The sequence below is a fragment of the Carassius auratus genome, chromosome 42 (genome assembly GCF_003368295.1).
Source record: "Carassius auratus strain Wakin chromosome 42, ASM336829v1, whole genome shotgun sequence".
NCBI classification, from domain to species: domain Eukaryota; kingdom Metazoa; phylum Chordata; class Actinopteri; order Cypriniformes; family Cyprinidae; genus Carassius; species Carassius auratus.
Genome location: NC_039284.1, coordinates 1,359,883 through 1,374,398, shown reverse-complemented (window position 1 = coordinate 1,374,398; position 14,516 = coordinate 1,359,883). Strand labels below are relative to the sequence as shown.

General features: G+C 36.4%; 1 protein-coding gene across 5 annotated transcripts in view; it reads left to right on the top strand.

Annotated features, from left to right (window-relative positions):
- Nucleotides 1–9,233: 9,233 nt before the first annotated feature.
- Nucleotides 9,234–14,516, top strand: part of LOC113060393 (ral GTPase-activating protein subunit alpha-2-like) — a 152,868-nt gene continuing 147,585 nt past the window's right edge. For 2 of the 5 annotated variants that reach the window (XM_026229279.1, XM_026229280.1), the window contains exon 1: nucleotides 9,234–9,456. In XM_026229279.1, coding sequence (XP_026085064.1) covers nucleotides 9,351–9,456 — 106 coding nt within the window. In that variant the 5' untranslated portion in view covers nucleotides 9,234–9,350. The remainder of the gene's footprint in view (nucleotides 9,457–14,516) is intronic. The other 3 variants (XM_026229282.1, XM_026229281.1, XM_026229278.1) reach the window with 3 other exon arrangements.

The following is a 14,516-nucleotide window of genomic DNA, read 5'->3' as shown; positions in this document are numbered from 1 at the left end:
CATTACTGTAATTGGATGAATGAAACATTTTTCAGTGTAATTTCCAAGTTAAATCTTGTCAGTGATTGTATTTTTCAAGATTTGTTAAAACTAGAAAATTAAGGAAAAAAGCAAACAAATAAAGGAACATTCATGCAATTTCAAATGTTACCTAATTTAAAATCACAACAAAACGTGAATTTTTGTCTGAGAACATTTCCCCATGAAACATGAAAAAACTAGTTTAAGAAACTAACATCTGTAGTTAGAATCACAACAAACGACATCAAAACTAGCTGGTTTCATTCCAAAATATTGGCAGTAAATATTTTGATATTTTAGGTGCTGACTCACCTTTTCTGAGGTTGTGAATTACCTGCTGAATAAAATATAATGTGCTTTTCAAACACTTAGTCCAGGTGCAGGGCATAAATCAGTCTGAAAAAAATGGACATACTGTACAAGGCCTGAGATCGGTCAGTTCATCCATTATTAAGTTTTCTTCCAAGATGATTCCCACTCTAGATGGGCTGAGCTGTGGACTTGCTTGATCAATACTGAGAATTCTTACTGGAGTCTGTCTTGTCAGCTGCATCCTAACAGAGGAAGGAACAGATCGATAAAGACATTATCAGGTCAGTTAGATAATGCTGTTGTCAAATGTCACGGTCACGTGATACAAGTAGAAACTCACAGAAAATTCCCAGATTACAGATGGTAATTATGAGTTTTACAAGGACATGAATTATTTTTCCAAGTTGGAATCTTGTAATTATGGCAAACACAGCATGGGATGAATGCACTTATACATACCTGGTTTACTGTAAAAATAGGTGGTGATTTCAGGCTTGTCGTTGACTGTGAAGAGCAAACATTAAAGTAACAGTCTTTAGAAGGGTATCTGACTTTACATGACTTTACGGGTTTACATTCAATTGTGTAGTGTACCTGTAAGTAAAGTGATCCTCCTCAGAACAGGTCTCAGTTAACTCCGTTGACATACATTTGATCTGGAGTTCTGCTGTGAGGTGGCATAAGTGTACATTTTAGTGCATAAAGTAATTTAAATGCATGTTAATGCCTGATGTGAACAACGACATTGTTTCATTCTTGTAAAACATCCATGTTTTGACATAGATACAGGGTTTCACAGACAGGGCTTAGGTCAACCTTGTGGTTGTTTTTATATGTGCATTATAAATAAATAACTTAAGCCAGGACTAGGCCTTAATTAAATCAGGATATTTAAATAATGTCTATAAAAATGCCGTAAGAACTTTACTGGTGTGCATCTTGAGACACAACAATAGCACTGACATATTTTAAGATATTTTCAGTTAAGACAGCTTGAACATGCATTTCTGTCAAGTCAAGTCTGTTTCCTGTGGTCTTGTCCTGGTGGTCCTCTGAGACAAGGTCTTTACAGGGGATCTGTATCTGGGGCTCTAGTTGTCCTGGTCTCCGCTATCTTTCAGGGCAGTAGAGGTCCTTTCTAGGTGCTGATCCACCATCTGGTCTGGATACGTACTGGATCCGGGTGACTGCAGTGACCCTCTGATCTGGACACAGACTGGATCTGGTGGCTACAGTGACCTCGGAATAAGAGAGAAACAGACTAATATTAGCTTAGATTCTTCTAATGATGTAGCAAGTACATCGGGTCTTATGGTAAGTGTTCCCAGTTCCGCTTTACCTAATTAATGCAGCATAAAAATCCTTTAACGGATTTGGATATTAGAAGCGCATTATATTAGTGTGTTATGTGTAAGCCAGGTTAAAGAGATGGGTCTTTAATCTAGATTTAAACTGCAAGAGTGTGTCTGCATCCCAAACAAATGTTAGGCAGGTTATTCCAGAGTTTAGGCACCAAATAGGTGTTATAGGCGCTACTTAGATCTAGCTTTGTGAAGTATTTGGCCTGACGGAGCTGTTCGAGTGCTGAAGGAACTAGAGGAAAGGGGTACCTGAACTTGACAATGATATCATTGAGTCTGCAATAATCAATACAATCTTTTTTGACAAAGAAGAATCTGGCTGTGAGGTTGAAGGTCTGATAAACCCTTTAGTTAACTCCTCTTCTATGTAGGCTTTCATGGCTTCTGACTCCGGTTGAGATAGAGGGAAAATTCTACCCTTAGGGGAATGTGGCACCTGGAAGTAGTTTAAATGCACAGTCACTGGAGCAATGTGGTGGTAACTTATTTCGCTGAAAGCTTCCATGAGATCAGTGTATGCAGCGGGTAGACCTGGACTGTTTGGATCTGGAACAGTGAAGATAATGGATTGTACTGGTAGTGGATTGATAGAGTAGAGTAAGTATCCCAATGAATGTCCTGACCATCCGTTAATGAGATGTGGGGGTTGTGACTGCGTAGCCATGGTAAACCGAGGATCACTGGATTGTTGGGTGAGAAGATGTATAAACTAATGTTTTAATGATGCAATGCTCCCATCTGCATGTGAATTTCTTCTGTGATGTGAGCAATTGTCCCCTTTCCAAGAGATCAGTTGTCTAATACCTCCACTGCCAAACGAGAGTCACAAGGAGTTAATTTCAAGTCATTTTGTTGAGCAAATTCAGCATAGATGAAGTTACTGGCAGCTCCTTAATCTATCAAGACATTTGTTATCTCCACTGGTAAGAGTTATAGGAATTCTGGGACTGGAAGCAGATTGACTGAAATGAAGGCAAGAACTCACCGAGAATTCGGGTTGGGAGGACAAACAGGGCATGATGTCTTGAGGTGACAGCCTTTCCACAGTACAGGCAGAGATGGTGCTGTAACTGACGTTCTTCAGGTGTCTGGTGAGTATAGCCAAGTTACATGGGTTCACTATTAACCAGAGCAAGAATAGGTTGCTGTGACCTTATTAGGTTATCTATCTGGATGGGTAGTTCAGTGAATGCATTTGCATTCATTCATTCAGCTGACACTTTTATCCAAAGCGACTTACAATTGCCTTTCAGAACATTAATTACATTACATCTTCAGTCCAGTCAGTCTGGGTGGCGAGAGTGCTGAAATGCATATTCAGCCACTGAGTTTCTTCCCTAGTTTAATATGAGAAATAGTTTACCTGCACTCCTGCCCCCTGCAAGATGATCGAAAACCTCTTTAAGCATTGTATTAACACCTCGAAGGAGGGAAATGTTGAGCCATCTGTTCTCCAAACCGTGGTGGCTATTCCAATGCTTTCCCCGTCAGTAATGAGCACACAAAAGAGATTTTCCCCAGATCCTTAAGATACAGCATGGGTTGTTTGTCTACAAAGAGGGAGCATCATAATAGAAATCCCTTACATTTAGATGAATCTCCTTCAGATTTGTCAGGAAAAGCAAGACGTGGACTTACAGCATAGTGTTAATTGAAGTGGCCATTGGCGCTGTGATGCTCCAGGTCCAGAGATGCGTAGGCTTTGCAACATTGTTACAAGTTCCCTGGTGAGCTGGCTGAGCTGGTGCTGGAGTATCACTAGCTGGTTAGCTTGAGAAGATAATTCTGTGGTCCATTTCTTTATGGTTGCTGGATCGCTAGTTGAGGCAGCAGAGAATCACTGTCCAGTAAACAATCCAGGTCACAAATAACAATCCACAATGAATAAACACTTGGAGATGATCACCTAGGCAAATAAAGACTTTGAGATGATGATGTGTGTTTGGTGGGCTTATTAGTGCCAACATCTTCTCTCCTCCGCTGCAATCACGGCTGCTGTATGAGAAAAATTAACTTACACTTCTCATAAAAAAAACATTGAGGGAAAAAGAATAAGGAAAAGATGAAAATAACCTCGCTGGTCCGGGGTTCAAGTGCGGTTTTCTCTGCTGCAGGCATGCATAGCTAACAGATGAGAAATGTCCCATCGTTTAGACAAACAACAATTTTCGACTATCACAAACAGTCGCCCGAGGAAAAGGAAGCACGAACAAGGTAAATGGTGAAAAATTACGTCCATACACCTAACTTATTTAAAACAATGTTTCCACCACCTCATCCACAGCTCGTTGAATTCACACACAATCACATTACTGTGAAAAAAAATTGTGTCGTTAATGGACTTGCAGCACCAGTGTGAGGAGGCGTGTTCATGATATTAACAAAATAATATGAGTTAATCTAATCTGATATTTTACATTCATCAAAACAAATATAGTTCCATCTCAATAAATTAGAATGTCGTGGAAAAGTTCATTTATTTCAGCAATTCGACTTAAATTCAACTTGTGTATTAAATAAATTCAGTGCACACAGACTGAAGAGGTTTGGGGGGGGGGGGGGGGGTTTACACTGAGTTTTTTACACTGTTAAAGAGTTGGATTCCCAAGCTAAATTAAGTTGTACGTTTGAAGGAGTATTTTTGTTCCAAAAATACTCCTTTCCGGTTTCGGAAAGTTTTTTTCGAGTATGGCTCTGTGTGACGTTAGATGGAGCGGAATTTCCTTTTATGGGTCCTAAGGCACTTCTGCCGGAAGAGCGCGTGCTCCCGTATAGCAGAGCAGAGACATTCACTGATCAGAGCGAGAGACCAAAATGTCACAAAAGCACAGCAGACCAAAAAAAACAAAAAAAAAACAGCATTAAGGGACCAGTGGATGGAGTTTATTTTTACAGAGCATCAACGGAGTTGTGCAAGTGTTTGTGTTTGTTCCCTGCATTTCCAAGATGCTTGTTTTACAAACAAGGCCCAGTTTGACGCTGGATTTGCACATCGTTTATTTCTTAAGGATAATGCAGTCCCAACGAAAAAGGGTCACGATCGTGTGTTGGAACCACATGGGGTGAGTAAAACTGCTTCAAATATCTCTGTGTTGTTCACTTAGCAATCACCGCTAAGCACATCAAGTAAACAACATGAGATGTTGGCATCAAACTGCACTTCCCACATGTACAGCTTAAAAAAAAAAAAAAGAAGACGACATAAAGTGGAACTTAGTCATTTTCCAAAACCGCTTAGCAAATATATACAGGTTCAATACATACCACATAGAGACGTACCTGCTGTAGTTATTGCTGATGCTGCTCTTGTTACATTTCAGCCTCTGGATCTGATTCTGGATCATAAATAAACGGCTGAATCTGACTGTTAGCCGTGGTTTGTTTTGGATGATGGTTTTTCCCTCACGGTAATGTCACAGACGCTCTCAACGCAAAAGCCTACTCGTGCTCGTGATTCTTTAGCTCCGCCCACACGTCACGCCTTTTTTTTCTGGGAAAAAATCGGAACAGACTATCTTTCTCTTAGAAATATAATAAAACTAAAGACTTTTTGGAGATATGAAGGATGCAGTACTACTCTATCTAAACGTCCTCAAGATTAACAGGATATTGCGTGAAAATGAGCATTTCACCCCCCCCTTTAAGTCTTTGTTTTTTTTAATTGTGATGATTTTTGCTCACATTTAACAAAAAACCACCAATTCACTCTAAACAAATTGGAATACTTCATAAGACAAAAATAAATAAATAAATAAATAAATACCTTTTCGTGAATTGTTATATACTTCTGGAAAGTATATCAATTTACTGTACAGGTACTCAATACTTTGGTAGGGGTTCCTTTTGCTTTAACTAGCCTACTGCCTCAATTGGCAGGGCATGGAGGTGATCAGTTTGTGGCACTGCTGAGGTGGTATGGAAGCCCAGGTTTCTTTAGTCTCTTGTTTCTAATTTTCCTCTTGACAATATCTTGAGATACTCTATGGAGTTCAGGTCTGGTGATTTGCTGGCCAGTCATGTACACCAACACTATGGTCATTTAACTAACTTTTGGTGAGTGGGTGCAGTGACTTTGGTTTCAAAAAACATAATGGACCGACACCAGAAGACGACATTGCACCCCAAATCATTACAGACTGTGGAAACTTCACACTGGACTTCAAGCAACTTGGGCTATGAGCTTCTCCACCTTTCCTCCAGACTGGTTTCCAAATTAAATACAAAACTTGCTCTCATCTGAAAGAGGACTTTGAACCACTGGGCAACAGTCCAGTTGTTCTTCTCTTAGCCCAGGTAAGACGCCTCTTACATCGTCTGTGGTTCAGGAGTGGCTTAACAAGAGGAATACGACAACTTTAGCCAAATTCCTTGACATTTCTGTGTGTGGTGGCTCTTGATGCCTTGACCTCAGCCTCGGTCCATTCCTTGTGAAGTTCACTCAAATTCTTGAATCGTTTTTGCTTGACAATCCTCATAAGGGTTCGGTTCTCTCTGTTGGTTGTGCATCTTTTTCTTCCACACTTTTTCTTCCACTCAACTTCAACTAAAATCATCACAATTCAAAGAAGCAAAAACTTAAACTACTTCAATCTGTGTGCATTGAATTTATTTAATAGACGAGTTTCACAATTTGAGTTGAATTACTGAAATAAATGATCTTTTCCATGACATTCAAATTTATTAAAGGGGCGGTCACACTGCACTTTTCGATCCATTGACTTCCATTCATACGCATGCGAATGCGTCAGACCGGAAACGCAGGCTCATGCAAAAAAAATGTGCATTTCGCTGCGTTCGAAAGTTCAAGTTTGATGAACTCTGACCTGCGAATTGGCATCACGTGAAGTCGTGTGACCAGTAGATGATCGATATGTCACTGCGTGACCTCTCTGTACAGAAATAAAAAAATGAAGGAAGTGCTAATTTTAGCCGTAGCGCAGCATCATATTTTATATAATACATATTTAAAAGATAATTAAAAAAGAAGCTGCATGGTTCGCAGTATCAATAGAAACAGGAACAGATGGTACATTTGAATGAGGACACGTTCTATAATTTTTTTATTGTTGTGTATATATTTATAGAGAGAGAGAGACAGAGAGTACAATATAATAAGACGCTTCGACGCCATCGCAAAAGACACAGTACAAGCTCAGATTAATCCATGTCGTGATAACTAAGGGGAAACCATTATATCTTGCTCCCGCACATATTCGCAGCGGCGTCCGAAATAATTTTGCACGTTCAAAGGCTAGTGTGACTGCCCCTTAAGATGCACCTGTGTGTCTAAGTTAAGCTCTTTATGAAAAATATTTATATTTATCAGTTTTTAACAACAACAACAACAAAAAACAACTTGAAAAATAAAACAAATAATGGTAAATTAAATTGAAAGACAAATAGTTAATTGGATGAATTACTTCTTAAAAAAACTTTTTTCAGTGATGAGAGAGTAATCAAGAACTGATAGATTTAAAAATATACACTTACTTGTTAAGTAGGCTATGTTAGGAAGACATTTACTGATGCTAATTTTAATAAATTCTACAATGAGATATGTTGTTCACACAAATATAAATTAATGCATTTCTCCTCTTCTCTAGATTGTCTTTAGTCTAATAAACCTGGCATACGTGGACATATTGTTGACTCTTTGGCGAATTGCTTTTGCTCCTTTTCTTGTAAGTCGCTTTGAAGCAAAAATAGCCTTATGTAGCCCATTTGGGTAACAGACAGCAATTACATTTAAGTTAATTAGCAGTTTTTAATGAATTTTCTTTCTTTCTTTGAAAAGTCATGGTTTTATTTTAAAAGTTTGAAAACAGGCCCCAAAGATTATTTTTTTCCCCACGTTGCTCAATGACCCCATCTACTGTCTGTTTAATTGATGCACGTCTGTGCCGCCAGTTACTGAAGTACAAATATCTTATATATTTTATATATCTTATATATTATAATAATAATATAGTAAATATACCAGAAACAACATCCACTGCAGGTGCCTTTAAAATACAGATATAGACAGAGCTGGGTAGATTACTTATAAACTGTAGCCCGTTACTGATGAACGATTACATGATTTTTTTTTTTTTTTTATCAAAATTGGTTTAAACTTACCATTAAATGTACTATACTGATACAAAAAGTGAAGAGAAAGAAAATATTCCATCTTTTGATATCAACATCATAAAATGCCTTAAACATTACATTATACCAGGGTTTCCTCAAATAGATTTAATTTAAAGTTTGTAAGTTGATAAAAAGCTAGTAATTAATTATATCATGAAATGTAAAATAAAACTAATTTAAACACTTGAACACTAAAAATATAAATATTTAATTTGTTTACCTGCATGCCAACGTGTCAGTTAACAAACATCAGAGAACTGTAAACATGTAAATGTATTGTTAAATTGTTAAAATATTAACTTCCTCTGAGCTATTTCAAGTAAATATTTTATTTTAAGGGGTTTGGTTGACAAAAATGTTTGGGAATTCCTGTATTATATGAACAAACATTAATAAACATGAAAACAAATGTGACGTGACATGCCTAAAGTCTTCCAGGTTTTACTTTTTTTCCCCCTCCAGACTTCCAGAAACAACAGTTACAGAAAATCACAGGAAATTATGATAACAGTGTTTAGTAAATTGCATAATAATTTTTTTTTCATACAGGGCCTAATTGCTTGAGAGGTGCTTCATCTTCATCTTCTTCTTTTTTTTTACAATTTTTTTTAATTACACAACATTTGGAAATATAGTCAAAGCTAAATGGTAGGGTTTTTAGAAAAGAGAATTAAAGCGAGATATTTCATACAAAATTAGAAGAAAACACATTCTATACAAAACAACTCATTAGATTATACAATATTCTCAGCGAAAGACAACACATGATTTTCACAAAACACATTTTCTCGCCACTCCAAATGTCTTCTAACTTGTCTGCCTCCTTCATAAAAAAAAATAAAAAAAATAATTCCTTATTCTTGCTTTTTTGAGCATATGTCAGACATTTTAAACGTCTTAAAAACCGTTAATGCAAAAGTCATACACCAGGTGGCGCGCCAGTACAATCTATCACTACAGGTAGGCTATACCTGACGCATCTGAAGCCCTGGGTTACGTCATGACGTACGGGATGTAGTCATCTCTTGTAGTCATACTGTGAAATAATTGCACAGTACATAATATTAGGACCTATAAGTTTTATTGCTAAATTTTATGAAACTAGGTAAACATACCAAATGTTTATTTATTTATTTTAATTTCAAGTTTGAAATGACATTCAGGTAAACATGTATTTAATGTAAATGTGTTGCCATATTTTGCCATACTGGTAAAAAAAAAAAAAAAAAAAAAAAAAAAAAAAAAAAAAACTACTCTTTTCTAGTACCTTTGCCTTGTGTAAGTGACTTTTTAGGTTAGTCAATGTAAGGTTAATTAAGCGAGAGCAAATACGCAAGCAGTGATGTGTGAAAACGGTCTAAATCTGGTACGTTGTTCCCACCGGGGGATTTTTTCCAGAGGATCTGGCGCCCGCCTCGGTCAGTCAGGCAGCTGCTGTTCTTCACACATACACACAAGAGACAGACACACAGGTCTGAATGGTGAAAGGAAGGTAAAAGCGGCTACAGAATCGCCTTTTACAGCGGAATGTTCACTCGAAGGGGTTATGGAGACGTCAAGAAATCTACACAGAAAGTTCTGGACTCAAAGAAGGATGTTTTCACGCGTCTGAAGCATCTTCGCGCGCTGTTAGGTGAGTGAGACTCTGACAGGACTGACACATTCACAGACACATTCCCCACATCACTAACGTTAGTCTATCCTCATTAAATCAGTAGTTTCTTGGGGTTTAATGTCACATAGATGTTCAGATGGCCGCTTGAATGCGAAACGGTCTGTAATGTGCGTGATACACCATTTGTGATCGATAATGTATGGATTGAATGATTAGCGTTAGCTAGCTTATCGTGCTACATCAACAACAGACTTGACAGCCTTTTTTGTGTGTCAGTGTATATAAATTTATAAAATTACATAAACAGCAGACCTGACAGACTCATATGTGTGTAAATGTAGATATCAAATATGTAAAGACAATATACACATGTATATCTGTGTACTATATTCAGAATAATATACCAAATATATTAACAAATGACGTGTGTTGTTTATATTTTCTGTATAAGTTCACACATACGAGGTGTGTCATGTCTATTGTTATATATTTTGGTGCATATTCACACATCACATCAGACACTATATACTACACTACTATACATACAGTGTTACTGGTATGTTTGTGAATATACAGACACAGAATATCTAAACAATAGATAGGATGCACTTAATATGTCTGTGAATATATTTGCAGAACTCATAAACAACAGACGTGACACACTCATTTGTTTGTGAATATATGTGTGAGTATTTTCCAAATATGCAAACAACGGACATAACACCTTTTTATGGTTGTCAACATAATTTATAAACAACAATGCTGATTTGTGAATGTGTACATGATACACAAACAACAGGCATGACATAGATATGTGTGTGAATATACAACAATACTGATATGTGTGGTAATTTGTTGTTCATTAGATATACTAGGTATATGAACTTACACACATTTTCCTATAATGATGAGCTGGTTTTCTCTCAGTGCATGTGAAAAAATGAGCTGTGTATTTAATGCACTTTTTTTTATTTTTTATAAGATAACTAATCTGTGCTCAGTTGTGGCATATATATGATGGGTGTTAATTTGAGTTTCTGTGATCAAGTGGACTGAGCCCATCTGATCATAAGAGAAACAGGTGTATCAACATCACTTACTCTACTGTCTGAAAATCATCTGTGTTCAGTGGGAATGCAGTGAACTGTCGCTCTGTTTCAGAACTTCCAGGCACTATTTTTGGGCACCATCACTGTTCGCTCACCTGTGATGACTGACTCAGAAACTGCCTGTAATGTCCAAAAATGCTTGTCTGGTTGGCAGCTCTCTTGGTTTTCAGGTGCATGTGAAATCTCAGTAATAGTGATTTATTTCACCTTTTAAACTTCACTGAGCATCTGATTTTTTATTTTATTTTTATTATTAACTGCAAGCTGTTTCAGTTTTTCTCTCTGAAATGTATCTCAGCGAATCAATGTCGGTGCTTTTCCTGCTGACTCATTTCTGGTTGAATCATGTCTGGACAGGTGAGCAGAGGTCAAAGGCCAGAGGATGCTGTCTGTGACTTCCTGTGTGCTTTAATAGTCGGTATTAGGAGTTCGATAAAACTGGGCTGGCTTGCCATCAGCTGTTATTAGGATCTCTGTATAATCTGACACGGTTGGAAGAATTTCCTCTCACAGGCTGCTTCCTGTGTGGACAGGAAATGAGGATGAGTGATGTAGCTACAAAGAAGGGCCATTAGTGGCCTGATTTAATTATTTTTTTCTCACTTTTCTGTTATTTGTTACTTTGATTGCTTTTAATATTAAATGTGATTTGGCATCAGTGTTTGTTGAATAATGTCATTTTTAGGCCTAGTTATTAAATCATGTACAGAATAATCTGCCTAAGTAAGCAGAACCTTCTCCAGTGTCCTTTTGCCCATTAAAGGTGCTTGTGTTTTAATGCTGCTAGCCAAATTGCTGGTTCCTATAAAAACAATGTTTACAATGTGTATATATACTGTGTAATATATATTAATATGTAATATATAATGGTATATATAAGGTAAATGACAAGCAGCAGCATTTAATTCGTCGTTAACATTGAAGTATACAGAGATAAAACAACTAGGGCCAGGACTCGATTAATAAAATTAATCTAATTAATTAGAGGCTTTGTAATTAATTAATCGAAATTAATCACATTTTAATCGCATATAAATATTTGACCTGAGAACAGTGAGAAGTATTTTTTTTTCACATGGATTTATAGTATACCATTGAATAATGAATAGCATATTTAGAAACAATTTAGAAATAGTACATTTCAGAAATTCAGGAAGCTTATAGGTGCTGGAACCTTCTGTAAAGTGTTTTTAAGTAATACACAATACTGTCAATTACATTCAGAACATTGGAAACACTGACTATTAGAAAACATCTCTCTGTTGCTTCAGAGGCCATAACAAACTAAGTCCAACTCTCAACAACCTTGGCCAAAACAATAAAGAGTTCAACATAAACTGTTGCACCAACAAAATAATACATAGTTCAACATAAAATGTAAAGTCCACGCTAGCTGCTATATGTTTTGCGTTGAGGTGATACTTGAGGCTCGATATGCTGCAGTGATATGCGAACGCTAGTTGGTGCTTCAGTATAATCGGTCCGCCGAAACTCATCCAGTGAGAAACGTTCCGCGGTGCAAAAATAAGTTATAAAAATTGCGGTATCTTTGTTCTGTAACTAATTAATCTTAATTAACGCGTTATTTTTTGTGTAATTAATTAATCTCAATTAACGCGTTAAAGTCCCGGCCCTAAAAACAACACAAGTATTGATAACAGTATCGTTTGTCCGGAAGCTTATATTGATACTCCGGTATCGACCCAATTACATACCGGCCCAAAAAAATACTGGTTCTTGGTACCCATACCTAGAAACCACGATCAAAACTTCGTGATTTAAACAGTTTGTGTTGGATATTCATGCAATTATGGTGAAGACCAACACCTGTGGGTTACAATAACATTTGTGTGTTCAAGAAGTAAATAAATGCTTAAATAACTTTACTGACCAATGGAGTAAACCAACCCTGTGATGAGGTACTGCAGGATGGCAGCAGCCTTGCTCCAAAATCTATTAACAAAACAACCTTTTTCTTTAAAACTTTTACATTAATCATGTTTATTTTTATATATTTTTTAATTAAAGTGAAATCGGTTTACTAAATAACGTAATCAATCACTGTGATCAATCACTATATATAATATAATAAATGTGAAATTAAGACATATGCTCAGTATTATTTCTGTATAATATTTTAATATTCACTATAATAGTAATTAGGCATGGGCCGGTATAAGATTTTGACTTTATGATAACCTTAAGCAAAAATATCACAGTTTCACGGTATCACAGTATTGTTTTTACAGCTCTGGAACGTGTTATTTTTTAAATGACTGGGTAAAAATAAATACTTTTTTCATGCTGGACACAATAGGTTTTGTTTATGAGCAACATGCAGAATATTAGAATATTATTTTTTTCCTTTTGATTTGTTTCCTAAAAAGAAAATAATAAAGACTGACATCTTTATTTAACCTAAATCTGTAATTACAGTTATTTAATTTTAGTTAAATAACTCATATTCATATAATTTCATATCATTTAGTTATATAGTAATAATCATAAACATTATTTGATTTAATAATAACCCAAATTGAAGCAAAATCAGAATGTTCTGACAAGCTTTGTGAAATGATACCAATTAAACTTTTTAGAAGACTCCCCTCAGAAACACATTCATATAAACCCCGCACAAATCAATATTGAGGATTTCCTTATGGACTTTTGTTAAATATTAATAAATTGTGATTTAAAATCATACGATTTTGTGTTAAATATTCATGGAAAATTAGATGAATTCAGTTAAGAATAGCGGAGCACTTGTTTCCGTGTGCAAGGTTACCAGGAAGCTGATTTTAATCTATTTCCATGAGTTCTGCATTTAAATGTAAGTTTGAATGATGCAAACCATTACCTGGCCTTCATCCAATTAGAAGTCCCTGCAAACCTTTGATTTGGTTAAGGACAGAGCTGCATAGGAATCCACCTGCCAGTCTTAAGGCCTCAAATATCTCTACCAAGCATGTTCTGATTATTATTTTTTTTTTATTATATTTTTGTCTTTTACTGTAACACATTACTGAAATTCTGACAGCTGTCCTTATAAAAATTCTGACAGCTGTCCTTATAATGATTCCCCCCCCCCCTATCTGTTAAAGTCTTGAAAGCTACACTTAGACTACAGTTGCATCTCAATAAATTAGAATGTTGTGGAAAAGTTCATTTATTTCAGTAATTCAGCTCAAATTGTTAAACTCGTGTATTAAATAAATCCAGTGCACACATACGTAGTTAAAGTCTTTGGTTCTTTTAATTGTGATGAATTTGGCTCACATTTAACAAAAACCCACCAATTCACTCTCAACAAATTAGAATACTTCATAAGACCAACATAAAAAAAATAAAATAAATTTGAAATAATTTTGTGAATAGGGGCTCATTTTGCTTTAATTACTGCCTCGATTGAGCGTTGCATGGAAGCCCAGGTTTCTTTGACAGTGGCCTTCAGCTCATCTGCATTTTTTGGACTCTTTTTTCTTATTATCCTTTTGACAATACCTTGAGATTCTCTCTGGGGTTCAGGTCTGGTGAGTTTGCTGGCTTTAGGCAGTGTGGGCAGGTGCCAAATCCTGCTGGTCAACAGAAGTACTCCAAAATTTCTTGGTAAACAGGTGCAGTGACTTTGGTTTTCAAAAAACACAACCGACCAACACCAGCAGATGACATTGTACCCCAAATCATCACAGACTGTGGAAACTTAACACTGGTATGAGTTTCTCCAGGCTTGGCTCGGTGTTCATCTTCAGTTCTCTCTTCACATCAGTTCAGTCAGTGTACTGTTTGAGTAAATGAATTACTCCGGGATATTTTTTTGTTTGAACTCAGAGGGAGTGTTAGCTACATTAAAAAAAAGTTAACAGCTTAAGTCATTTGTGGATTAATGCATATTGGAGACGCAAACCATTTCAAATGATTCAGTTCGATTTGGTGAACTGGTTCAAGAAGATCCGGTTACATCGAATGATT